At 40.2% G+C, this 27736-nt stretch overlaps 1 protein-coding gene across 1 annotated transcript in view; it reads left to right on the forward strand.

The window, feature by feature from the left end:
- Positions 1–27736, forward strand: part of Itpr (Inositol 1,4,5,-trisphosphate receptor) — a 1293714-nt gene that overhangs the window by 1023090 nt on the left and 242888 nt on the right. Inside the window, exon 45 of the mRNA XM_090387283.1 lies at positions 11383–11631. Within this exon, the coding sequence (XP_090243409.1) occupies positions 11383–11631 (249 nt within the window). The remainder of the gene's footprint in view (positions 1–11382; positions 11632–27736) is intronic.

The following is a 27736-nucleotide window of genomic DNA, read 5'->3' on the forward strand; positions in this document are numbered from 1 at the left end:
ACTAATATTAGATTGGTTTAATAGATGGCAGCATGAAAATAACTTTGCAGTTTGAAGGCGGACGTTACACTTGTTAGCCATTGTTGTTTGATTTTGGCATAAAAAAATGAACTTTAAAATAATCTCTAGAAATCCAGGTGTCGATGAATTGAGTCAAGTGAACGAATATAAAAATAGATGTGGATATTATTGCTTCGAGAAAAAAAAATTTATATGTATAATTTTTAACTAAATTTTATGAATTTCTTTTCTTTTTTTTTTTAATTCTAGTTTGATTTTTCCAGTAAGTTTACTCTGATGCTGAACACTTAAATAAGAAGAATGTAATGTTTAAAACTGATATTAATATGTAAAGTTTTAATTTTTATGAAAGTTCAAAATTTAATGAAGAAACTCACTCTGCAGAGCTGACCCCTATTGAAAATTTCCTACGAGGAGCCCACACAATCCAGAAACTTGCTTATGTGAGGAGATAAAATGCCTAGTTTGTAGAAATACTCACTATGGAATAAACTTTTCTTTAACCATAAATTCTCTTGCTATTGCACACTTTTCAAAAAAATGGTATTGCCAAAAGATTAATTTGCTGTTTCTGTAAAAGGTGCAGCACTGCTAAATCTTCCAGGCAGTGTAAATGTAAAGTGTAAAGTATGTTGATGTCATGCGGTACCAATGGTTCCCCCAATCTCCACATTGCTTTCATTGTGAGTGTACCAGTTTGCTGGGAATGCCAGGGATTTAAAAGTGTGTGGGTATTGTACATGTGTAGTGCCATGTATCATTTTTCATCTGGTCATTTAGCCACTGGGCCCTTGCTGGGGCCCAACATTGCTCCCCTTTTGCCCCATGGAGGAAGACCAGGAACCCAGTAGACTTAGTTACTCTGGCATGTCCTGCTGCTTAGTTTCCTGAAATTTTCAGCAGCAAGGACCTAAAAAAAAAAAAAAAAATATATAGTAATATATATATATATATATATATATATATATATATATATATATATACACACACACACACATACATATATACTTATTTCGCTCGTCTGCATACAGCATGCATTGTATGCTCATATACACCGCAGGGGACTTGATGTTACTTGGATGGACAAACCAAAACTGGGTGAAAATTATTTTGTGTTGTTAGATTTAGTTGGGATGTTTGCATTGTGTATAGATAGAGTAGGGGGAGGCAGAAGGCTGGAAGGTAAAGATAGAAGTATGGTGGTGATAGAGGAGAAACCCCCCCCCAGTTGGTCAGTGAGGCATGCCCATTCCTCACCAGAGAGGAAGGGGGGGGAGACAAGGTGTCTTCCCCCGACCGGTTGAGTTTGAAAGGAATCGAGTCAGGTGCTTAATTCTGATCACCATCAAGGCTTGATGGCAGCGAGGCTGTCTGGTTCAGGTCAGTGTGTCCTTTAGAAGTTCAGGTTGATGGAAAAATCCTTCAATGGAATTGCAGAGGCTTTCGGAATGCAAAAGACGATTTGCAGGATCTAATCAATCAGTATGAACCAGATGGCATAGCCTTACAGAAAACCCTTTTAAATTCATGAGTGTGTCCTTCCATAAAAAATTATACCATCTTTAGACGAGATAGGAGTATTGACATGCCAGCTCATGGAGGGGTGGCTATTATTGTCAGAAATAACATTCCATCCAAACATGTTTCTCTTCAGACTCCTTTTGAAGTAGTTGCAGCTCACATTGTAATTGGTATCACCATTACAATAGCTTCTATATATCTCCTCCTAATTTCGCTTTCTCCCCTGATGACTTAGAAAACCTAGTAGTTCAACTGCCATCTCCATTCTGCTTACTGGGTGACTTCAATGCTCATCATCCTCTATGGGGATCTCCAAAAATTGACAAAAGGGGTAAAATAATAGAATCGCTGATTGATGCTCATAACCTTACTCTGTTAAACATTGATGAATCCTTTTTTCTGTAGAATCCTGCAGGATCCTGTAGAAAAAGGATGAATTAAACATTTTTCTACAGGATCCATGACTGCAATAAACCTTTCAGTCTGTTCTCCCTCCATATATGCCAATATGGAGTGCTCAGTTCTCGATAACCCGCTAAACAGTGTTCATTTACTGATTCTTTGCAATATTCAAACACAAGTAAACTTGTCTCCGTTGCAGCTATCCACTTGGAAATTCTGTAAGGCAAACTGGCATGAATATTCCTCCCTAAGCCAGTTTGATGATGAAATAGTCCAGTCCCAGCCCATAGATAGTGTCACCGATTATATAACGAATCAGATATTACAAGCTGCAAATTCTGCAATACCTAAATCTTTGCCTGGGAAACGCAAACAGAGCAGTTACTGGTGGAATCAGGAATGCACACATGCTAAACAGAAAAAAAATTGAGCTTGGAATTGGTTTCGCAAATTCCCTACAACTGCTAATTTTATTAACTTTAAAAAATTCAAGATCAAATTCCATCAAATAAGAAGAAAAGCAAAGAAAGATGCCTGGATAAGTTTTGCTTCCACCATAAACAAGGACACGGACAACAGACTCATTTGGAAGAAAATTCAAGCACTTAACTGTAAATTCGTGCAGTCTCCAGCCTCAATCCTGAACTGGAAAGGGCAGGAAATGTTCGCTCCAACAGAAATAGCAAATGCATTAGTTGAGTCGTTCACCAATATATCAGCAGTGTCCACATACAGCAAAACCTTCCAAAAAATTAAGGCATCTCACCCATACAATCAGCCATTCACGCTAAAGGAACTTTTGGAGTCTCTCAATAAAACATCAAGTACTGCTGCCGGCCCGGATGGAGTATGCTATATAATGTTAAAAAAGTTAAATAACAAAGCAATAAGTTCCCTATTAAAATTCTACAACCGGATATATTTAGAATATATTTATCCGCACTCATGGTGCCATTCAATTGTACTGGCTTTTCCGAAGCCAGGTAAGGATCATACTATACCGAATAATTACAGGCTGATATCGCTGACTAGATGTTTAGGCAAAGTCTTAGAAAAAATGGTCCACAGGCGGCTAACATGGTTTCTAGAAACAAACAATCTACTAAACTGAAACCAGTATGGATTTCAGAAAAACAACTCAACCTTAGATGTGATGATTAAAGCAGAAACAAACATCTGCAATGCTTTCACCAGGAGACAACATCTGGTTATGGTCAATCTCGATATTGAGAAAGCCTTTGATACCACTTGGTGATATGGTATCCTCCAGGACCTTTGTTCCTTTGGTCTGAGGGGGCAGTTACCCCAATTTATACAAAACTTCCTGCACTACAGAACATGTCAGGTCAGATATAGGAACAGCGTATCCAAATCGTATCCAGCGTATCCTATTAATAAATTAATAGAATCATGACTCAGACCAGAGCGGCAAAGCAAAAGGCTGAAGCTAATGGAAGTGCTGTGGCTCAGAGCAGAACTGAGGGGGGCAGTTGTCCTCTGACTCACAGCCTTATAAAATGCACTGTTTGCAGAGCAATCGGGTACGGGACATGATACTGCAAAGGGGGATGTCTTTGTGTGTGCGCGATGCAAGGAGTGTATCGATATCAAGCAACAACTTGGCGTTCTTGTGGGCCTATATGAGAGCTTGAAGGACAGGGTGGATGCCCTCGAAGAAACTAAATTGAGGGGCCCATCAAGCTCTCAACTGCCCACATCAGCCAACGCCAGAGCTTGCACTTGGGCATCGCGTGACACAGAGACAACCCCCAAGGCAGAATGCGCTGGTCCCGAAGGAACTAGTAGTTGTCGGTGACTCTATTGTCAGGGAAACGGGGAACATGCTTTGTAAAAAATATAGGTGGAACAGGACCAGGGTATGTGTGCCGGGGGCAAAGGTTGATGACGTTGGAGAGCGAATATCATCTTTTAAGGGCACAAAAGGTGATATAGTTGTACACGTTGGCACTAATAATATTAAGAGTAGGAGACCGGCAGAATTACTTAACAAGTACAGGTCACTGTTGAACAAAAGCCGTGAAGTAGGGTTGAATTTGAAAGTGTCTGCAATTCTGCCCAGACACGATAGGAGGGAGTATATGATGAGAGCCTTGTCGATCAATTCGGCCTTGGAAAGATTGTGCAAGGCTCAAGAGGTAGAATTTTTTTCAGCCTGGACTGTACTTGTTAACAGGAGAGATTGCTTCTACAGGGATGGGATACACTTAAATAGAAAGGGTGCAAGAATATTTGCTGATGCTATCGAGGCAGTGTTAGGTGGGTCGGAAAACTGCTAGCTTGGGGGGAGACAAAGACCAATAGATTGACAGTAGCCACTGGCAGAGGTGAAAGAGATTCTTGCACTGCTTCTATTAGAATGAGCAGAAGCCTGGAAAACAAGATGCATGGTATTTCAGAGACTGCTGGGAGCCATTGCGGTACAAGTAAACACATGGGTTGTGTTAGGGTAGCTAAGAATAGAAACAGGTGCAGGTATACTTGTGTGTACACCAGTGCTAGGAGTTTAGTAAATAAATTTGATGAATTTGAGGTATTGCTCAAAACATCAAAGGCAGATATTGTTGGGATATCAGAGACGTGGTGTCACACAGATATAAGGGATGCAGAACTGCAATTTGGGGAGTACAACGTCTACAGAAAGGATAGACAGGATAGGAAGGGGGGAGGGGTTATGCTATTAGTTAAGAAACACATAAAAACCAAGGAAGTGAAGCCAGTCAATATCGCCGGACAGTGCAGTGTTGAGTCAGTTTGGTGTGACATAAGCATTGGGAGATCAAAATTGAGAGTAGGAGTGTGCTATAGGCCTAATGACTCTGATGAGTATAATAAGGAACTGTACAGGGAAATAGAGTTGGCCAGTAAATCAGAGAGTCTTATAATGGGAGATTTTAATTTCCCAGATATTGACTGGAATTTGGGGGCTGGTTACTCACACACTAGCAGGGCTTTTGTGGATTTATTGGATGATTGTTTTCTACATCAGCATGTTCGGGAGGCAACTAGAGGGAGTAATACCCTTGATTTGATTATCAGCAGTGATTCTTCATGCATTAAGAATCTGCAGATAAACGAACCACTAGGTGGCAGTGATCACAGTGTGCTGAAGTGGGATTTACTCAAAGAGGTAACTACCATTATGGGTAAAGGGAAGGATTATTGCTTCCGTAAAGGCGACTACGATGGACTGAGACAGTATTTAAATTCTATACAGTGGAACCAACAGCAAATTCAAAATTGGAAACATTCAAAGAACTTATCTTGGAAGCTACTAGGCTTTACATACCAACTAAGAAATATTGTTCAAGGTTTAGGCCAAAATGGATGTCAGATGAACTAATGAGGCATATGGCAGAGAAGAAAAATGCATGGAATACTTACAAATTAACACATGACACAGAAGCCTATGATAGATACAAGTTGATATGCAACCAAGTTACAAAGGAGGTTAGGCAGGCAAAGGCAGATTACGAGAAATCCTTGGCAAGGGATGCAAAGAAAAACAGCAAAGAATTCTTTACTTATGTTAACTCTAGAAGGAAGGGGATGAATCAGATTGGTCCACTTGATATTGATGGGTCAACTGTTGATGATCCTGCTCAGGTAGCTAACAAACTAAATGAATATTTTGCATTGACATTCACACATGAGGAGTTATTCAGCAAGGGGAATGCCAGAGGTGTATTCAACTCTAGCAGTAAGCTACAGAATCTTGAAATAACTGGGAGTAAAGTGGAGGAGAAACTGTTGAAGATAAACACAAGAAAGGCACCCGGGGTGGATGGGATCTATCCAGTTATATTAAAGGAGGCAGCAAAGGAAGTAAGCAAACCCTTAGCCATAATTATGAGAGCTTCCTTGGACTCAGGGGAGGTACCCATAGACTGGAAATGTGCAAATGTGACCCCAATTCACAAAGGAGGATCAAAGGCTGACACAAGTAATTATAGACCTGTTAGTTTAACTTCTGTTCCAGGTAAATTAATGGAGGCACTAGTTAAAGAAGCACTGCAGGATCATCTAGACAATACTTCAGCTATAGCTCAGACACAGCATGGTTTTGTTAAGGGGAAGTCTTGCCTGACCAACTTGATTGGATACTATGATGCAGTCCCAGAACAACTGGATGCATGGAATAACTTTGATATTATATACTTGGATCTTAGAAAGGCTTTTGATACTGTTGCACATGGAAGACTGCTACACAAATTGGAGCAGTGTGACATTGGAGGCAAATTGCTGCTATGGATAAAGGGGTGGTTGAGGGGGAGAAGACAGAGAGTGGTAATCAATGGGCACTGCTCGTCGTGGACTAATGTTATTAGTGGAGTCCCTCAGGGCTCAGTGTTGGGTCCATTACTGTTTTCTGTATTTATAAACGATATTGATGATGGTATATCAAGCTTAATGTCCAAGTTTGCAGACGATACAAAGGTTGGCAGGGTTGTCAAGGACACTACTGACACTATGCTGCTGCAACAGGATCTGGAAAGGTTGAGCAGATGGGCTGAGAGGTGGCAAATGAAGTTTAACATTGACAAATGTAAAGTACTACACATGGGAAACAGCAACCCCAGAGCAACGTATCAACTCTGTGGTACTACACTGACAGTGGTAGAGAATGAAAGGGACTTGGGGGTGGTTGTGCAGGCAGATATGAAGTTTTCTGAGCAGTGCAGACGGGCTGCAAGAGTAGCTCATGGAGTATTGTCAATGATATACAGGAATTTTTCCAGCAGGGATAAGGAGGTGATTATTCCATTGTATAAGGCAATGGTCAGGCCACACCTAGAGTACTGTATACAGGTCTGGAGGCCTCATTTCAAGAAGGATGTAGAGCTGCTGTAACGAGTACAGAGAAGGGCAACAAGATTAGTGAATGGAACAAAGGGGTGCTCTTACGAAGAAAGGCTTAAGTTTTGCAAATTACAGTGTCTGGAGACTAGGCACCAGCGAGGTGATCTGATAGAGGTGTATAAAGCCTTGAATGGTTTAAGCATGCTCAATGCTGATGGGATTCTTCCTCTAGCTCAGAAAAATCACCTGAGAGGGCATAAATCCAAATTGAGGAAAGACAGATGTAAGATAGACGTGCGGAAATTTGCCTTTAGCCAGCGGGTGGTTGGTTGTTGGAACAGACTACCATCCCTTGTGGTGGCGGTTGATAGCCTAAATAAGTTTAAGGCTCAGCTGGACAGGTTTTTGAACGAACAGAGGGGTGAAGCGGAAGTGGGTTTTTTTTTTTGGCTGATGCTGCATAAGCTTGCTTTCTTGCATCAAATGCCTCTACTAATGCTAATACTAAATCATTTGAACAAGAGGAGGGTGTACTGCCGTGTTCCATCCTGAGTGCAACACTGTTCACAATAAGAATTACAAATATGACACAAATATACCAAAAGCAGTTGAATCGTACATGTTTGCTGATGACCTCATTATCTCTTGTCAGTCACAAACTATGAATGCCATTGAAAGGCAACTTCAACTATCCATAGCCAGAATAGAATTGTGGGGGCAACAGAATGGCCATAGCAGAAATTAGCAGAAAATTAATTGACTGCAATTCATTTCTGTAAAATACGAAAATTACATCCAGATCCTGAAATATATTGATTGTCTGCAACCCAGTCTGCATGCCTATCGGCCCAAGAAGAAGAAGCTTTTGTTGACTCAACAAATAAGGAAGAATCGACTTGCTTGTCCCGTTGCTCTTTTGTCCGTAAAACACATTTCGTGGACAAAAGAGCAGTGGGACACCATCATCTTTTCTGACGAATCGAAATTCAACCTGCATGACTCGGATTGGAAGCGATATGTCAGAAGATGAAAATTGAGGCATACCATCCTGATTGCATAACACCAGCTGTAAATTTCCCCGCCATTCAGATGGCGGGGAAATTTACAGCATAAAAACATACAGCATGGTGAATACAGAAACCTATCTTGGAGGAGTGCCTGAAACCCATTATTAGGGATCACCACACAGACATCCTGCGCCTCCGTAGCCAGGTGGGAAGGAGCAGCAGTGCGTGGCATACGCTTCTTGATTAAACCAGGGTTCGAGCCCGTCACCACTAAATATGGAAGATGCGGAAAGGTCAGGGAATGACCACTGCATATCCCAGAGCAATATGGCCTTAGTTCCTAACACTCCTAAAAAAAAAAAAAAAAAAAACCAATCCAACACAGGCATCCAAAACTGCATTTTTCAACAGGACTCAGCACCTTGCCACACAGAAAAATTGGTAAGTTTTATGCTGTTTAGATTGAGTTTGTCTTCTTGTCTCACAAAGCTTAAAAGATACTTACACCAATGTTTTCCCTCATTTTTCTCCCTTAAGGTACAGTCATACCTCAGAAATGCTGGCATTAGTGTTCGGGTGGCCCGGTTGCTGGTATGTAATGTCGTCTAAAATTGCTCAGAAGGAGCCAATAAGTAAGATTCAGCTGCAGGAGAGCATTGTAAAGGTGTGGTACCACGAAATTGGGCAACCATATATCCAAAGTTGATTAACTCTATCGTTGCAAGGCAGCCCAAGGAGGAACAACAAAATATTGAAGACTTATTTTGCTGATTTACAGTACATAATACTATTACATTAACTTGTCATTTCAGTTTATACACATGATTGCCATTTTCATGATTTCTCATATTTCCATTAATTACGCATTTTACCCCTTGGTAAGATATTTATGGCAATTGGGTAAATCAGGTGCATTCTTTTTATTGGATTTCATCCAGAGAGATATCCCATCTAACAAATGCATTTTGAACATTTCTGCAACCCACAATGTAGAGCAAAACATTATTTGCAAAATTCACAATACATTTGTTTTTATTTTATTACTGACAGAGTAAATTAACAACAGTTACATTTAAAATAGACAAAAAAAATTAGGACTCAATTTTGCATTTTATGTAATATAAAGTTATTTTTTCCATCAAGTATTTGAAGGACAAATTTTCCTTATTTCTTTTGAAAAAAAATTATTAATTAACTGGCTTCATGACAATAGGATGCAATTTCTAGACAGAAAAAGCCTGTGTGAATACTGGTCCAAGACGGTATCTTTTTAATAGAACCAGAGTGTGTCAGGTGACCATTGTCTTATGTGTTCACTTTATGAGCAGGTGATAAACATTTTCTCAGTAGAATAATATTATAAGTATTCCCTACAACAATATTCTACTGAATACTTATAGTGCTGTTATTACTCCCAATACCAGACACATGAGCACCCTGCAGAAACATCTCTCCTTTCTGCCCAAAGAAATGCTGGTCCATGATTAATTACAGAAAAATTAGTGCTAAAGCTTTGTTTTTCTCTGGTTATCACAGATTGCTGCTGAGTTTTTTTTTCAGCATGATGAGACTATTAACACTCAAAGCTCTTATTACATAATATGCTTGCCTTGTGTATAACAATGGTAAACCGAAGTCCTCTTCTATACCTACCATCGTAATGCAAGAAACACTAAATGTTTCAACAGGAGTGTGTGTGTGTGTGTGTGTGTGTGTGTGTGTGTGTGTGTGTGTGTGTGTGTGTGTGTGTGTGTGTGTGTGTGTGTGTGTGTGTGTGTGTGTGTGTGTTCCATCTTTATCTCCTTGTGAATTAAAAATTTTTGGACTGCTAAAGAAGGCAAAGGGGCAGTTCCGGCTAGACAGTAATGTGAAGCAAATGAATAATGAAATCTTAGTAACAACCACTATCATCATTCCATCAATATTTATTTAGGTAAATAAACATTTCATGTATGCATTTGTATTCATTCACTTCTCTTATGTACGTACTTTATATGTGAAGTGGATAAGTTTATCCAGTTTAAATTTGAGCTTTGACTATTTCTTACAGTTAAGATTTACTAAAATTTTTCAATTTCAAGATTTTTAATGTACAACAGCGATCAAAAATTTCCAATACTGAAATTTTACTTAAATATATTTGCAGATAATTACACTTTGACTCTTTTAAGATAATAACCTTGGTGACTATTTACACTTCTATTCCCATTATTGTTATATAATTGCAGAAAAACTCCCTTGAAGTCATTTTTGAAAGTTCTTTTATTATATTTATTATAGCTGCTGTAATTTCTGCTTCAACGGAAAAAGCTTTGGAAAGTTATTCATAAATTATTGTTGCACAGTGAACAGAAGTACTGTCATAGGGTAATTTGTAATTTTTTGTAATTTGTAATTAGGCAGATGGACTTCTCAGTCCATCTGCCTAACTTTTCTAGATCCTGTTGCAGTAGCATACTGTCTTTAGTGTCATTAACAACCCTGCCAACCTTTGTATCATCTGCAAACTTGGACATTAAGCCTGATATACCTTCATTGATGTCATTTATAAATACACAAAACTATAAAATAAGTGGGCCCAGCACCGAACCCTGGGGGACTCCACTAATAACATTAGTCCACATAGAGCAGTGTCCATTTATAACCACTCTGCCGTTTCCCACTCAACCATCCCTTTATCCATTGTAGCAACTTGCCATTAATGCCATACCATTCCAATTTGTACAGCAGTCTTTTATGTGCAACGGTATCAAAAGATTTCCTGAAATCCAAGTATAATACATGGGAGACTTTCATTTAGAAGATTATTTTTTTTTACTTTTGGGTCATAAAGATAACATCACATTTCATTACCTTCACTTTTTTTTTTTAGAAATCTAGATTGTGATGACATGTTTCAACCAGTTAAGTTTTTATTTCTGTCTGATCTGCTGTTTAAAAACTTGGGAATAAAAAATCTGCATAACCTTTTCATGATTAAAATATATTAGATGCCATATAACAGGCTTGAGATATGATAGCATGAGAGGCTATATCCTCAATTCTTATTTCAGTCCCAGATAGTGCTTTGAATTATATACTCTCCATCTTTGGAACACTTGTACCATTTATTTATCACGATTACTCTTAATAGCTTTTTCAACTTGTACTTTAACTTCAACAGTCATTTCTATATTCTCTGAGACTAATTTCTTCAACGAAAAGCAAAATTTTATAGATCTTTGTTGAGAAACAACATTCTGAAAAACAATCACATAATTTCCACCAGAAGTGGATAAAAATAAATCTATGCATGTAAGAAGGAAAAATGGCATCCAGTATATAAACTTCTGAACATCTATGTTGCAAAATAAAATAAAGTTTTTCTCATTTAATGTTCAGATATTTTTAACATGTTCAGATATTTTTAACATGTTCATATTTTTAACAAACGTATGTTAAAACATTTTAACATATTTTTAACAAACGTATTAACATATGTTAAAACATTTTAACATATTTTTTAACAAATTCAGTTGTGGAACATTTTGATCTCCCCCCATACATAAACATCATATAATCCATTTCAATTCATCTAATGCCCTACCATGTATAATTTTTATGGTTCCCATAGGTAGAAGTTGCTTGTAATGCTTATCATCAGGAAGGAGAAGATGAAGATGAGGATGAGAATGAAGAAATTGCTGAAGGAGATGATGGTGTGTCACCTAAAGAAGTAGGCCACAATATTTATATCCTTTGTCATCAGTTGGCCCAGCATAACAAAGATTTGGCTGCCATGCTTAAACCTAGTACTCTCGAACCAGAATCTAAAATGAATCAAGCTTTGCAGTATTATGCTAGCCACACTGCCCAAATCGAGGTATTTCTATTCTTTATCTGTTTTTTTATTTAAAGTATTGTTCTGTCTCAGCTATGATTATTTTCAAAGATTACACAGCAATTGCATTGTGTAATCTTTGAAGGAAATCATAAATTACATAGATCCATCACTGATGCTTATAAATGTAGTGCCAAACAAGATGGTTGGCACTAAATTTATAACCATCACACACAGAACTTGTGTGAAAGTGTCTGGAATAAGAAGATATGCACTGTTATATTTCAATCTGCCATCTCATACCAAGACATAGCATAACAATTGGAACACAAATTAAAACCAAAATTACAAGCAGCAGCAGAAGCACCACCCACTTTGAAACTTTTTTGTTTTTGCAAGCTGATCAAGTATGATGATATTAGACTTCGAGCCCGTCACCACCAAATACGGAGGATGTGGAAAGGTCAGGGAATGACCACCGCATATTCCCGGAGCAATATGGCCTTAGTTGCTAATGCTCCTAAAAACCAAATAACAAACAAACAAACAAACAATGATGATATTAGACCTATTCTAATAGGGATGCTTTTATTTCAACCTGCCATCTTGAAAAACATGATTGCTGCCACTTTAAACATAAGCACTGCCCATATAGAATTCCAGCATTCACAGTCAGATCAAGGACGAATATATAGTAAACACAGGGATCATAAAAAACTATGTGATATGATACTCAGGACAGTGGAAAATGAAAAAGACCTGGGGGTAATTGTGCAGTGAGATATGAAGTTCTCTGGGCAATAAGACAGGCTGCACCAGGACAGCTCATGGAGTTTTTATCTATAATATACAGGAACTTTGCTAGCTGGAACAAGGAAGTGATTATCCTGTGTATAAATCAATGGTTAGGCTGCATCTTGAGTACTGCATACAGATCTGGAGGCCTCATTTTAGGAAAGATGTAGATCTGCTGGAACGCTTGCAAAGAAGGGCAGCAAGATTTGTGACGGGAATGAAAAGCAGTATTCCCAAGATAGGCTTCAGTTCTGCAAACTGCAGTGCCTTGAAACTAAACACTTGCAGGTTTATTCGATTGAGGTTTTTATGGATTTGAATGGTTTGAGCACTCAATGCTGATGGCATTCTTCATCTTTCTCAGACTATGCACATGAGGGGACATAAATTCAAATTGAGGAAGTATGATTGCAGGATAGATGTGAGGAAGTTTGACTTCAGCCATCAGGTGGTTGACTTTTGGAACAAATTTCCATTTGGTGTTAGGAAGTGGGCAGTTTGAATAAATTCGAGGAAGAACTAGAGAAATTATTGGAAGGGTGGATGATGCGGGATTTTTTTTTTTTTTTTTTTTTTTTGGCTGGTACTTTATAAGCTTGCTTTCTTGTATTGTATCAAATGCCACTAATAATAATAATAATAATAAGGGAAGGGCACAGTTAGCTCAGTGGACACAACACTGGACCACCAATATCATGGATCCGGGTTCAATTCCCATTGCTGGGAGAAAAAAAAATCATGAAAGTCAATTTTTTTTTTTTCGGTGGGAGAGAGTGGCAGAGATTCGGGAGGGAGACAAACAACAGTTGATCAGAAAGTCCGACAACTGGTGAACGCCAGGAATTGATAACATCCACAACTACTAGTACAAGAAATTCAGCTGCACACAGGCACATAGCAGAGCAGTGAACCCTAATGATAATACACCCTGACACAATCCCAAGGACAAAGACACCACAAACACGGCAAATTGCAGACCAGACACCTGTCTCCCAGCAATGTACAAGATCATGACCAGCTGCACAACTAAGAAGATATCATACCACCTCTCTCGAAGTGGCTTGATATCTTCTGCTGCTCAGCCAGAACATCACGGCTGAGTAGTAGCAGAAGGGATGTGAGCAGAGGATGCAAGGAGAAATTGACCATTGATGCTGCAGTTATGGAGCAAGCCTACAAGAAAGACCACAACTTGTACATAGAGTACATTACATTGACTAATGCAAGGCCTTTGACTCCATGCTCCACAGCTGCCTGATAGAGACACTAAAGATTTACAAAGTCAACCTGACACTGACACACTTCCTAGACCTTCCCTAGACCACCATCAAGGTTGAGAACATCACAACCAGACCAATACCCATCAGAAGAGGAATCTTCCAAGAAGATTAGCATTAGTTGAGGCATATGATGCAAGAAAGCAAGCTTATACAGCATCAGCCAAAAAAAAAAAAAAAAAAACCCATTTCGCTCATCTGGTCACTCCAAATGTTTGTATAGTCCAGCCGTAAATTTATTTAAGCTATCAAATTCCGCAACAACAGATAGAAGTCTGTTCCAGCCATCAACTATCCACTGGCTAAAGGCAAATTTCCGCACATCTATTCAAAAACTATCTTTCCTCAGTTTGAATTTATGCCCCCTTGGGTTCTTAATCTGAGCAAGCGGAACTATCCCATCAGCACTGAGCCTGCTCAAACCATTCAAGGCCTTATACATCCCAATCAGATCACCTCACAGGTGCCTAGTCTCCAGATGCTTCAACTTGCAGAACTTAAGCCTTTCTTCTTAAGAAAGGCCCTTTGTTCCTCTCACCAATCTTGTTGCCCTTCTGTACTCATTCTAACAACTTTACTTCCTTCCTAAAATGAGGCCTCCAGACCTCGATGCAGTATTGCTTTATACAAAGGGATAATCACCACCTTGTTTTTGCTAGAAAAATTCCTATATATCATTGACAAAATTCCGTAAGCTGCTATGCAGTCCGTCTGCACTGCTCAGAGAACTTCATATCTGACTGCACAATTACCCCCAGGTCTTTTTCATTCTCCACCTCCTTGAGTGTAGTACTACACAGCTGGTACTTTTCTCTTGGTTAATTGCTACCCATATACAGTACTTTGCATTTGTCAGTATTAAACAGTTATCACATCTCAGCCCATCTACCTAACTTTTCTAGATCCTGTTGCAGTAGCATACTGTCTTTGCTATCATTAACAACCCTGCCAACCTTTGTATCATCTTCAAACTTGGATATTAAGCCTGATATTCCTTCATCAATATCATTAATAAATACATAAAACAAAAATGGGCCCAGCAATGAATCCTTGTGGACTCCACTAATAACATTAGTCCACGTACAGCATTGTACATTTATTAAAGCTCTCTGCTGTCTCCCACTCAACCATCCCTTTATTCATTACAGCAACTTGCTTTAATGCCATACAGCTCCAATTTGTACAGCAGTCTTCCGTGTGCAACAGTATCAAGAGCTTTCCTGAAATCCAAAATCATTCTGATATGATATCAGAATGATTTTTTTTGCATCCAGTTCCTTTGTGTGGGTGCCTCCGTAGCCGGGTGGGAAGGAGCAGCAGTGCGTAGCACATGCTTCTTGATTAGACCGGGATTCGAGCCCGTCACCACCAAATACAGAGGATGTGGAAAGGTCAGGGAATGACTACTGCATATTCCCGGAGTGATATGGCACTAGTTGCTAATGCTTCTAAAAAACAAATAACAACAGTTCCTTTGTGACCACAACGTTGTATCCAATCAGATTGGTCAGACAAGACTTCCCCGTAACAAACCCATGCTGGCTGTGTTTGAACTATTACTGCAGTCTTGTCTAGGTGATCCTATATCACCTTTTTAACCAGTGACTCCATTATTTTCCTGGAACAGAAGTTAAACTAGTTAGGTCTATAATTATTTGTCACCCTTTGAACCCCCCCCCCCCCCAATTTGTGAATTGGGGATACATTTGCACATCTTCAGTCCATGAGGACCTCCCCTGAAAATATAAAGATGCTCTCATAATTGCTTGCCTCCTTCAATATAACTGGATAGATTCCATCCACCCCAGGTGCTTTTTTTATGATTAACTTCAACAATTTCTCCTCCACTTTGCTCTAAGTTATTGCAAATCACTTAGCTCCCTGTTAGAGTTTGATGAACTTCTGGCATTCCCCTCCTTGAATAAATATTCATGTGTGAATGGTAGATGCAAAATATTCATTCAGTTTATCAGCTTCTTGAGTAGAATCATCAATAGTTGAACCATCTATGTTAAATGGACCAATAAAATTTATCCACTTTCTACTAGAGTTTACATAAGTAAAGAACTCTTTGCTGTTTTTCTTTGCATCCTTTTCCAAGGATATCTCATAATATGCCTTTGTCTGCCTAATCTCCTTTGTAACTTGATTACAGACTAGCTTATATTTGCCATAGGCTTCTGTGTCTCTTAATAATTTATATGCATCCCATTCATTTTTCTTCTCTGCCATGAGCCTCATTAATTCATCTGACATCCATTTAGGCATGAACCATGAATAGTAATTCTTAGTAGGTATGAAAAGCCTAGTAGCCTCCAAGATTAAGTCCCCAAAGGCTTCCCAGTTAGAATTCACTATTGGTAACATCATCAGTTGATCCCAATGTATAGAATTTAAAAACTATCTGAGACTACTATAGTCACCTTTATGAAAGCAAATGCCCTTCCTTTCCCTTTACCCCTGATGGTAGTTACATCTTTAAGTAAATCCCACATCAGTACACTGTGATCCATGTCACAAAGTGGCTCCTTTATCTGCAAATTCTTAATACATGAATAATCACTGCCGATAATCAGATCAAGAGTATTGCTCCCTCTGGTTGCCCCTCGAACATGTTACTGTAGAAAACAATCCTCCAGTAAATCTACAAAAGTCTTTCTAGTGTGCAAGTGACCAACCACATTTTCCATTCAATATCTCTAAAATCCCCCATTACAAGACATTCTGATTTACTGGCCCACTCAATTTCTCTTCACAACTGTTTGTTGTACTCATCAGAGTCATTAAGCCTATAACAGACTCCTAATCCCATTTCCCCTTTCCCAGCGTTTATGTCACACCAAACAGCCTCAACATTGCACTGTCCACCCATGAAAACTGGATGCACTTCCTTAGATTTTATGTGTTTCTTAACTAACAGCATAAGCCTTCCTTCCTTCCCACCCTGTCTATCCTTTCTTTACAGAAAGGATAGACAGGGTGGAAAGGGAGGAGGGGTATTCCCCAGATTCCAGTTCTGCACTGCTTATATCTGTGTGACACTATGTCTGATATCCCAACAACAATATCTGCCTTTGATGCCTTGATCAGCACTTCAAATTTATCAAATTTATTTTACTATACTTACTTCTAGCATTGCTGTACATGCAAGTATACATGCACCTGTTCTTACTCTTAGTTACCCTAACGCAGCCCATGTATTTACTTGTTTCATTACGATTCCCAGCAACTTGCTCTCTACGCTGCTGCTCATTACAATAGGAGCAGGTGCCTCCGTAGCCAGGTCGGAAGGAGCAGCAAGTGCATAGCAGACGCTTCTTGATTAGACTGGGGTTCGAGCCCGTCACCACCAAATACGGAGGATGCGGAAAGGTCAGGGAATGACCACCGCATATTCCCGGAGCAATATGGCCTTAGTTGCTAATGCTCCTTAAAAAAAAAAAAAAAAAAAAAACCAAACCAAACAATAGGAGCAGTGCAAGAATCAGTTTCATCTCCGGTTACTGTTAATCTTTTAGTCTGTGATTCTCCACAAGCTAGTAGTTTTTCAACCCACTTAACACTGCCTCGATAGCATCAGCAAATATTCTTGCACCCTTTCTGTTTAAGTGTATCCCATCCCTGTAGAAGCAGTCTCTCCTGTTAGCAAACACAGACCACGCTGAAAAAAAATTCTACCCCTTGAGCCTTGCCCAATCTCTCCAGGGCAAAATTGATTGACAAGGCTCTCATCATATACTCCCTCCTGTCCTATCGTGTCTGGGCAGAATTGCAGTCACTTACAAATTTAATCCTAACTCGCAAATTTTTTTCAGCATCGATCTGTACTTGTTAAAATAAATCTGTAGATCTCTTACTCTTAAGGTCATTAGTGCCAACGTGTATAACAATATCACCTTTTGTGCACTTAAAAGATGATATCTGCCCTACAACGTCATCAACGTTTGCCCCTGTCAGACATATCTTGGTCCTATTCCACCTATTCTTTTTGCATGATATATTCCTCGTCTCCCTGACAATAGAGTCACCGACATGAGCCCACTATGGTTCTGTCAAGCACTCAACCAACTGTCCACTATGCTCAGTAACAGCAAGTATGTATATACCCTAAAACAATTGAGGATGAAACTGTACACCCTCTCTCACCTGATGTACATGGACAACATCAAACTAGGCTGAAAATGAGAATCAACTCCAATAGCTGCACCGGATCACCGAGTTCAGCACTGACGTTGAGATACAATTTGGCCTAGATAAATACAAGACCATGGATTGCATTAAGGTCATCCACTTGGACGAAACTACCAGCTGAAGGCTGGTGAAGAGATTGAAGCCATGACAGAGAAAGAGAGATACAAATATCTGGGAATGATGCAGTCTCACCAGTTAGAACATAAGAAGATCAAGGCCTGCCTGACTGAAAAATACCATCAGAGACTGAGAAGTTTGCTAAAATCAAAGCTGAATGGTGGAAACATGGTCACAGCCATGTACACTTATGCAGTCCCAATATGGGCACACTTTTTCTGGTTCATATATTGGACCAACCTTGAGCTGGAAGAGATTACAAGATCGGCAGGGATAATGATGACCAAGAGGCACCAACAAACTGAAGTCGGCCATCGAGAGCCTGACCATATCCTGTAAAGAAGGAGGGAGAGGATTGACTGATCTCATTGAACAAGAAAAGACAATTAAGAACCTGCAGGATTACTTTCAGGAAAACATAGCACCAATCTACCAATTTACCCTAAGAAAGATAGACAAATGGCACACAACACTGAACCTGTTGAGTGTTGTGTGCACATTCATACAGACAGACGAGACAAAGACAGAAAGATGGGCGAAGAAGATACTCCGTGGCAGACACTACAGTGATCTCCATCTAGATTATATAAGATAAGATTACATAGATAAATAAGATGGCTTCCGCCAACCTGGCTAGCCAGGTGGGTAAAGCACCTTCCTTGCAACCCAAGGTTGCGGGTTCGAATCCCACCTCAGACTTGGATCAGAGTAAAATGCAAAAACTTTGGGAGATGCATTATGGCCACAGAAGCTGATGCAGCAACAACTAACAAAAAAAAAAAAAAAAAAAGATGGCTTCCAGTGCTTGGCTTACAAACGGAATGCTCTTTCCCGTTACCGAATGATTCATGCTCACCATCCAAGATCAAGTAATCAACACCAGGAACAATGTGAAATGCATTGCTAAGGACCTTGGCCCCAGACACAATCCATCACATCACCGCAGCATGCAGGGTAATCTCCGCGGACGGAGTACATGCACAGACATGACCAGGTGGCCAGGATAATACATCAGAAATTAGTGCAGAAATGCCAGCAGATCAAAGAAGTTTACCCTATTACAAGTACAAGCTTCAGGCCATAGGAAATGGCCATCTACATGATCGACATAGAGGCGACCAACACCAGCAACCTCCAAAAATCACACGAGGAAAAAATTAGGAAGTAACCAAACCTGAGATGGGAGGCCGAAGATAAGATATCTGGGATATGGAACAAGTAATGACTATCCCAATCATTGACATGATGTCAAAGAGCCTCCATAAAAACTTAGCAACAATAGGCCTCCCAGAGAACACTTATATGGAACTCCAGAATGGTGTGATCCTGATGACCTGTATGATAATAAGAGTTCCTTGACCAACAGTAATGATAATAATAATAGTAACCGCACACAACCATCTACTCCATGCACTTGGTACCTATCATGGGGCCAATAAAGGAGAAAAGGAGATTTTTTATAATAATAATAATAATAGAGGCATGATGGCCCAGTGGTTACCACAATCGCTACTAGTCTGATAGACCCGGATTTGAGTCCTGCGGGAGCGAAAGCGTACCATCATACTAGAGGATGGCATAATAATAATAATGTAAAAAAAAAAATTGCGAAAGTCGCTTCAGCAGACGACCCTTTCCCAGGGTCGAAGTGATGGCTGGGGCAGGTAGTGGTGCCATCTATTGTCACTAATACCACCACTGGACACAAACTGAAGCTAAACTGGTGCACCTCCTTAGATGGATGACGATGTCAAAGAGAAGTAATGTACATTGGAGAGGGCGCTGAATCTCTTTAAAAGTTACAGCTATCAGTTACAGGCTCTGCAAAAACGATAAGTGTTTACCTGTTATTTACATGATTGTTATTTTATATTGTACTTAATACGTAGTCATATAGTTATAGTTACGCTGGTTATTTTTTATTTTTAATTTAGATAAAGAGTTTTTGTGGATTTTACTTACGATAGGTAAAACCGTTATTTCGTTCCATTTTTGTAGCCATTGTTTTTGGATATAGTGGTAGGGAATTCAAATTTTTTAATTGAGGTAGCTAGGTAGCTCTAACGCATAATTATATAGTAATACGCTTCACTGTTTCTATTTAATAGTTTCTATTCAAATACTATTGGTATTTAATTTATTGATTTTATTAATTTAAACTACCATGCCCCAAACTAGAGCAGCAAAGCAACGGGCACAAAGTGGCAGGAGTGCTGTGACTCGGGGGAGAACTGAGGGGGGCAATTCTCCAACGCATCACAGCCTAAAGAAATGTGCAACTTGTGAAATGTTTGCCGAACTCTCTGGAACGGAACATGATATTGCCATGGGGGATGTCTTTGTGTGTGCGCGATGCAAGGAGTGTATCGAAATCAGGCAACAACTCAGCGTTCTTATGGGCCTATATGAGAGCTTGAAGGACAGGGTGGATGCCCTCGAAGGAACTAAATTGAGGGGCCCATCAGGCTCTCAGCTGCCCACATCAACGCCAGAGCTTGCACTTGGTCATCACGCAACACAGCGGCAACCCCTAAGGCAGAATGCGCTGGTCCCACAGGAACTAGTTGTTGTTGGTGACTCTATTGTCAGGGAAACGGGGAACATCCTTTGTAAAAAGGATAGGTGGAACAGGACCAGGGTATGTCTGCCAGGGGCAAAGGTTGATGACGTTGTAGAGCGGATATCATCTTTCAAGGGCACAAAAGGTGATATAGTTGTACACGTTGGCACTAATGATATTAAGAGTAGGAGACCGGCAGAATTACTCAACAAGTACAGGTCACTGTTGAAAAAAAGCCGTGAAATAGGGTTGAATTTGAAAGTGTCTGCAATTCTGCCCAGACACGATAGGAGGGAGTACATGATGAGAGCCTTGTCGATCAATTCGGCCCTGGAAGGATTGTGCAAGGCTGAAGGGGTAGAATTTTTTTCAGCCTGGACTGTACTTGTTAACAGGAGAGATTGCTTCTACAGGGATGGGATACACTTAAATAGAAAGGGTGCAAGAATATTTGCTGATGCCATCGAGGCAGTGTTAGGTGGGTCGGAAAACTGCTAGTTTGGGGGGATACAAAGACTAATAGTTTAACAGTAACCGCAGGCAGAGGTGAAGGTGATTCTTGCACAACTTCTATTAGAATAAGAAGCGACCTGGAGCGAGGGGTGTTGGGGGTTTCAGGGACGGATGGCAGTCATCATGGAATAGTTGGGTATATGGGATGTGTTAGGGTAACAATGAATAGGCATAGGAGCATGTATGCTTGCATGTATACCAATGCTAGAAGTATAGTAAATAAATTTGATGAATTTGAAGTGTTGGTCAAGACATCAAAGGCGGATATTGTTGGGATAGCAGAGACGTGGTGTCACAAAGATATAAGGAATGCAGAACTGGAATTTGGGGAGTACAATGTGTACAGAAAGGATAGACAGGACAGAAAGGGAGGGGGTGTTATGCTGTTAATTAAGAAAAACATAAAATCAAAGGAAGTGCACCCAGTTAATATAGATGAACAGTGCTCTGTTGAGTCAGTTTGGTGCGAGATAAGCACTGCGAAAGGAAAAATAAGGGTAGGAGTGTGTTATAGGCCTAATGACTTGAATGAGTACAATGAACAATTGTACAGAGAAATAGAGTGGGCCAGTAAATCTGAATGTCTTATAATGGGGGATTTTAACTTCCCAGATATTGACTGGAACTTGTGGGTTGGTCACTCACACACCAGTCAGACTTTTGTGGATTTATTGGATGATTGTTTTCTGCAGCAGCATGTTCGAGAGGCAACCAGAGAAAGTAATACTCTTGATCTGGTTATCAGCAGTGATCATTCGTGTATTAAGAATTTGCAGATAAAGGAACCACTAGGTGGCAGTGATCACAGTGTGCTGAAGTGGGATTTACTCAAAGAGGTAACTACCGTCAGGGGTAAAGGAAAGGGTTTTTGCTTCCGTAAAGGGGAGTACAGTGGTCTCAGACAGTTTTTAAATTCTGTACAGTGGGATCAACTGACGATGTTACCAACAGTAAATTCTAAGTGGGAAGCATTCAAGGAATTAATCGTGGAAGCTACTAGACTTTATATACCGATTAAGAAATATCGTTCAAGGTTTAGGCCTAAATGGTTATCAAATGAACTAATGAGACTCGTGACAGAGAAGAAAAATGAATGGGATGCATATAAATTATCAGGTGACGCAGAAGCCTGTGGCAGATATAAGCTAGTCTGTAATCAGGTCACAAAGGAGGTTCGGCAGGCAAAGGCGGATTACGAGAAATCTTTGGCAAAGGATGCTAAGAAAAACAGCAAGGATTTCTTTACTTATATAAACTCTAAAAGGAAGGGGATGAATATGATTGGTCCACTTGACATCGATGGCTCGACTGTTGATGATCCTGCTCAGATAGCAAACAAACTGAATGAGTATTTTGCATCTACATTCACACGTGAGGAATTATTACAGTTTGAAAATGGAAGAAGGTTATCAAATTGTAGCAGTGTGCTTAATGATTTTGTAATAACTGAGAGCAAAGTGGAGGAGAAATTGTTGAAGTTAAACATAAGAAAGGCACCTGGGGTGGATGGGATCTATCCAGTTATTTTAAAGGAGGCGGCAAAGCAACTAAGCAAACCCTTAGCCATAATTATGAGAGCATCCTTGGACTCAGGGGAGGTTCCCACGGACTGGAGATGTGCAAATGTGTCCCCAATTCACAAAGGTGGATCGAAGGGTGACACGAGTAATTACAGACCAGTTAGTTTAACTTCTGTTCCGGGTAAAATAATGGAGTCACTGGTTAAAGATGCATTGCAGGATCAACTAGACAAGACTGCAGCAATAATTCAAACACAGCATGGGTTTGTTAAGGGAAAGTCTTGTCTGACAAATTTGATTGGTTATTATGATGTGGTCACAAAGGAACTGGATGCGAAAAATAATTTTGATATCATATACTTGGATTTCAGGAAAGCTTTTGACACTGTTGCGCATGGAAGACTACTGTACAAATTGGAGCAGAATGGTATTAAGGGTAAGTTGCTACAATGGATAAAAGGATGGTTAAGTGGGAGAAGACAGAGGGTGGTAATCAATGGGTGTTGCTCTTCGTGGACTAATGTTATTAGTGGAGTCCCACAGGGTTCGGTGTTGGGTCCACTGTTGTTTTGTGTATTTATCAATGATATTGATGAAGGTATATCAGGCTTAATGTCGAAGTTTGCAGATGACACAAAGGTTGGCAGGGTTGTTAATGACAGTAATGGCAGTGTGCTACTGCAACAGGATCTAGATAATTTGGGCAGATGGGCTAAGAAGTGGCAACTGAAGTTCAACCTTGACAAATGCAAAGTACTGCATATGGGTAGAAGTAACCCCAGAGAAACGTACCAACTGTGTGGTACTACACTTAAGGTGGTAGAAAATGAAAAAGACCTGGGAGTAATTGTGCAGTCAGATATGAAGTTTTCTGAGCAATGCAGACAGGCTGCTAGGGCAGGTCATGGGGTTTTGTCAATGATATATAGGAATTTTGCTAGCAGGGAAAAGGAGGTGATTGTCCCTCTGTATAAGGCAATGGTCAGGCCACGCCTTGAGTACTGCGTACAGGTCTGGAGGCCTCATTTTAGGAAGGATGTAGATTTGCTTGAGCGTGTACAGAGAAGAGCAACACGATTGGTGAGGGGAATGAAGGGATTCTCTTACCAAGAGAGGCTTAAGTTCTGCAAATTGCAGTGGCTGGAGACTAGGCACCTGCGCGGTGATCTGATTGAGGTCTATAAGGCCTTGAATGGGTTGAGCACGCTGAATTCTGATGGGATCCTTCCACTTGTTCAGATTACGAACCTACGGGGACATAAGTTCAAATTAAGAAAGGACAGATGTAGAATAGATGTGCGGAAATTTGCCTTTAGCCAGCGGGTGGTTAATTGCTGGAACAAACTTCCATCTGTAGTTGTGGAAGTTGATAGGCTAAATAAATTTAAGGAGGAACTGGACAGGCATTTGGAGGGAATGGTGTGATGATTTTTTTTTTTTTTTTTTTTGGCTGATGCTGCATAAGCTCCTACACTTGCTTTCTTGCATCATGTGCCACTACTACTACTACTACTACTACTACTACTACTACTACATGCTGCATTCAGTGTGGCACAGGAAAAAGTCACTCACATTCAGGCTTAGACATAGGGGTCAGTTCAAAAGGTCAGAGACTGGCCCCCAAGGAAGACAGTGGAGCAAATGACACTGTCCCCTGATATGCCTACCACAAGGGAAGGGTCTTCCAGCCCAACCAAGTGGTAGTACCAACTGTACTAGTGACAGCCCAGGAAGGAAGAAAATTCCAGTGCTTGAAGTGGAGCATCGAAATTACATACGTTCCTAATGTGAACATTCTACTAAGTAATAAGTAGATACTGATATAACAATGTACAGGATAAGACTACATACCAAGCAGTTGGAACAATTCCCAGATGTTGAAAACGGTGAATAGCAGACCAGAGAAAAACCATCATCATGAAGAACCTGATAGCTCTTGCAATCTTTGAAAAAATCAAGCAGGATGTAAGCAACTACAAAGAAAAAAAAAATATGGAAAACATGGAATCAGACAAGGAAAAGCAAAAAGAAATACAAACCACAGTAGCTGAAGTGGAAACAGATGAAGTCATGATATCCAGAATAGAAGATGAGTGGAAGAAGGCCCCAACAGAATTCAAGGGAATGGACCGCATAAAGACCCATGCCATACTGAAGCAGAGACTTAATTGAAGCCTTTGGCAAGTCACAGACCACCTCAATCAACAAATAATATCACATTACTTCACCAACAATAGTGAAACACTGGATGACATCCATACAGCCGTAATCTGTGCTGCTGCAATAGCCACTAGGATCAACCGAAGAGAAACGAAACGAGAGACCAGAATAAACAAAAAAAAAACAAGGAACTGTCCACATTGGAAAGAAGGCTTCAGCAGAATATAGAAGAATTAAGTCAGGCTGGACCAATTGACCCAGTATCAACACAGTAATAGGAGTAGTAAAGTTGATTGGAAAACTGAAGAGCATCCTCAAGAGAGACAACATCTACAGCAAACATGAGAGAAAAAATCAGATAATATAAGAATACTTAGACAAACTAAAAAGCAGAATCCCCTCACACTTCCAATTCAAAGAGAGCCCCCAGAGGAAAATAAACAGTCTTCAATGAAAACTAAAGGGCCTTCTACAGGAGTTTCGAATAAGATAGGAAAGATGGCAACAGACTACCCAAGCAGAGGGGGTTAAGGAGTTCTGGGGCAACACATGGAGCAGTGAAATTAGACATAATGGCAGAGACCTCTGGATATGGCGCCTCCGTAGCCAGGTGGGCAGGAGCAGAAGTGCGTAGCACATGCTTCTTGATTAGACCGGGGTTCGAGCCCGTGACCACCAAATACGGAGAATGCGGAAAGGTCAGGGAATGGCCACCGCATATCTCCAGAGCAATATGGCCTTAGTTGCTAATGCTCCTAAAAACCAAATAACAAACAAACAAACAAACAAACCTCTGGATAGAACTAGAACAGAAAAAAAACCAAGACTTCATGGAATAGAAAACATCCACAACTACTGATACAAGAAGCTCACTTGCACACACACACACACACACACACACACACACACACACACACACACACACACACACACACACACACACACACACACAAGCACCTAGCAGAGAAGTTCAACCAGATAATAAGTCACCCACAGACAATTCCACAGTTTTTTTACTCAAGGAATCACATACCTGAAGGCTAAGGACCAAGATACAAAAAACCAGTGAAATACAGGCTGATCACCTGTGTCTCAATGATGTGCAAGATTCTGACCAGCTGCATTAGACACTTGAGAGTGAAAATGTTATGGCCGAAAGGTAGAAGGGATGCAAGGAACTGTTAACCATTGATGCCACAGTTATAGAGCAAACCTACAATAAGTACTGCAACCTATATATGGCCTGCATCGATTACATCAAGGTCTTTGGCTCCATGCCTCATAGCTTCCTAACAGAGATGCTGAAGATCTACAAAGTCAATCCAACCGTGATAAATTACCTGTAAAGTGATCTTATTGAGGTGTTTAAGGCTTGAATGGATTGAACAGACTTACTTCTGATGACATCCAGTTATATTAAATCTATCCAGTTATATTAAAGGAGGTGGCAAAGCAACTAAGCAAACCCTTAGCCATAATTATGAGAGCATCCTTGGACTCAGGGGAGGTTCCCACGGACTGGAGATGTGCAAATGTATCCCCAATTCACAAAGGGGGATCGAAGGGTGACACGAGTAATTACAGACCAGTTAGTTCTGTTCCGGGTAAAATAATGGAGTCGCTGGTTAAAGATACATTGCAGGATCATCTAGACAATACTGCAGCAATAATTCAGACACAGCACGGGTTTGTTAAGGGAAAGTCTTGTCTGACAAATATCATAGGATACTATGATGTCGTTACAAAGGAACTGGATGCAAAAAATAATTTTGATATCATATATTTGGATTTCAGGAAAGCTTTTGACACTGTTGCGCATGGAAGACTATTGTACAAATTGGAGCAGAATGGTATTAAGGGTAAGTTGCTACATGGATAAAAGGATGGTTAAGTGCGAGAAGACAGAGGGTGGTAATCAATGGGTGCTGGTCTTCTTGGACTAATGTTATTAGTGGAGTCCCACAGGGTTCGGTGTTGGGTCCACTGTTGTTTTGTATATTTATCAATGATATTGATGAAGGTACATCAGGCTTAGTGTCGAAGATTGCAGATGATACAAAGGTTGGCAGGGTTGTTAATGACAGTAATGGCAGTGTGCTACTGCAACAGAATCTAGATAATTTGGGTAGATGGGCTAAGAAGTGGCAACTGAAGTTTAACGTTGACGAATGCAAAGTACTGCATATGGGTAGAAGTAACCCCAGAGAAACGTACCAACTGTGTGGTACTACAATTAAGGTGGTAGAAAATGAAAAAGACCTGGGAGTAATTGTGCAGGCAGATATGAAGTTTTCTGAGCAATGCAGACAGGCTGCCAGGGCAGTTCATGGGGTTTTGTCAATGATATATAGGAATTTTGCTAGCAGGGAAAAGGAGGTGATTATCCCTCTGTATAAGGCAATGGTCAGGCCATGCCTTGAGTATTGCGTACAGGTCTGGAGGCCTCATTTTAGGAAGGATGTAGATTTACTTGAGCTTGTACAGAGAAGGGCAACAAGATTGGTGAGAGGAATGAAGGGATCCTCTTACCAAGAGAGGCTTAAGGTCTGCAAATTGCAGTGTCTGGAGACTAGGCACCTGCACGGTGATCTGATTGAGGTATATAAGGCCTTGAATGGGTTGAGCATGCTGAATTCTGATGGGATCCTTCCACTTGTTCAGATTACGAACCGAAGGGGGCATAAATTCAAATTAAGAAAGGACAGATGTAGAATAGATGTGCCGAAATTTGCCTTTAGCCAGCGGGTAGTTAATTGCTGGAACAAACTTCCATCTGTCGTTGTGGAAGTTGATAGGTTGAATAAATTTAAGGAGGAACTGGACAGGCATTTGGAGGGAATGGTGTGATTTTTTTTTTTTGGCTGATGCTGCAGAAGCTCATACATTTGCTTTCTTGCATCACATGCCACCACTACTATTATTGCTACTACAACTACATTCTTCCACTTGCTCAAATTATGTATGTAATGAACGGAACATAGGGACATAAATTCAAATTAAGGAAGGATAGTTGC

Source organism: Mastigoproctus giganteus, chromosome 13 (assembly GCF_048544385.1).
Source record: "Mastigoproctus giganteus isolate SK-2022 chromosome 13, ASM4854438v1, whole genome shotgun sequence".
Classification (NCBI taxonomy): domain Eukaryota; kingdom Metazoa; phylum Arthropoda; class Arachnida; order Uropygi; family Thelyphonidae; genus Mastigoproctus; species Mastigoproctus giganteus.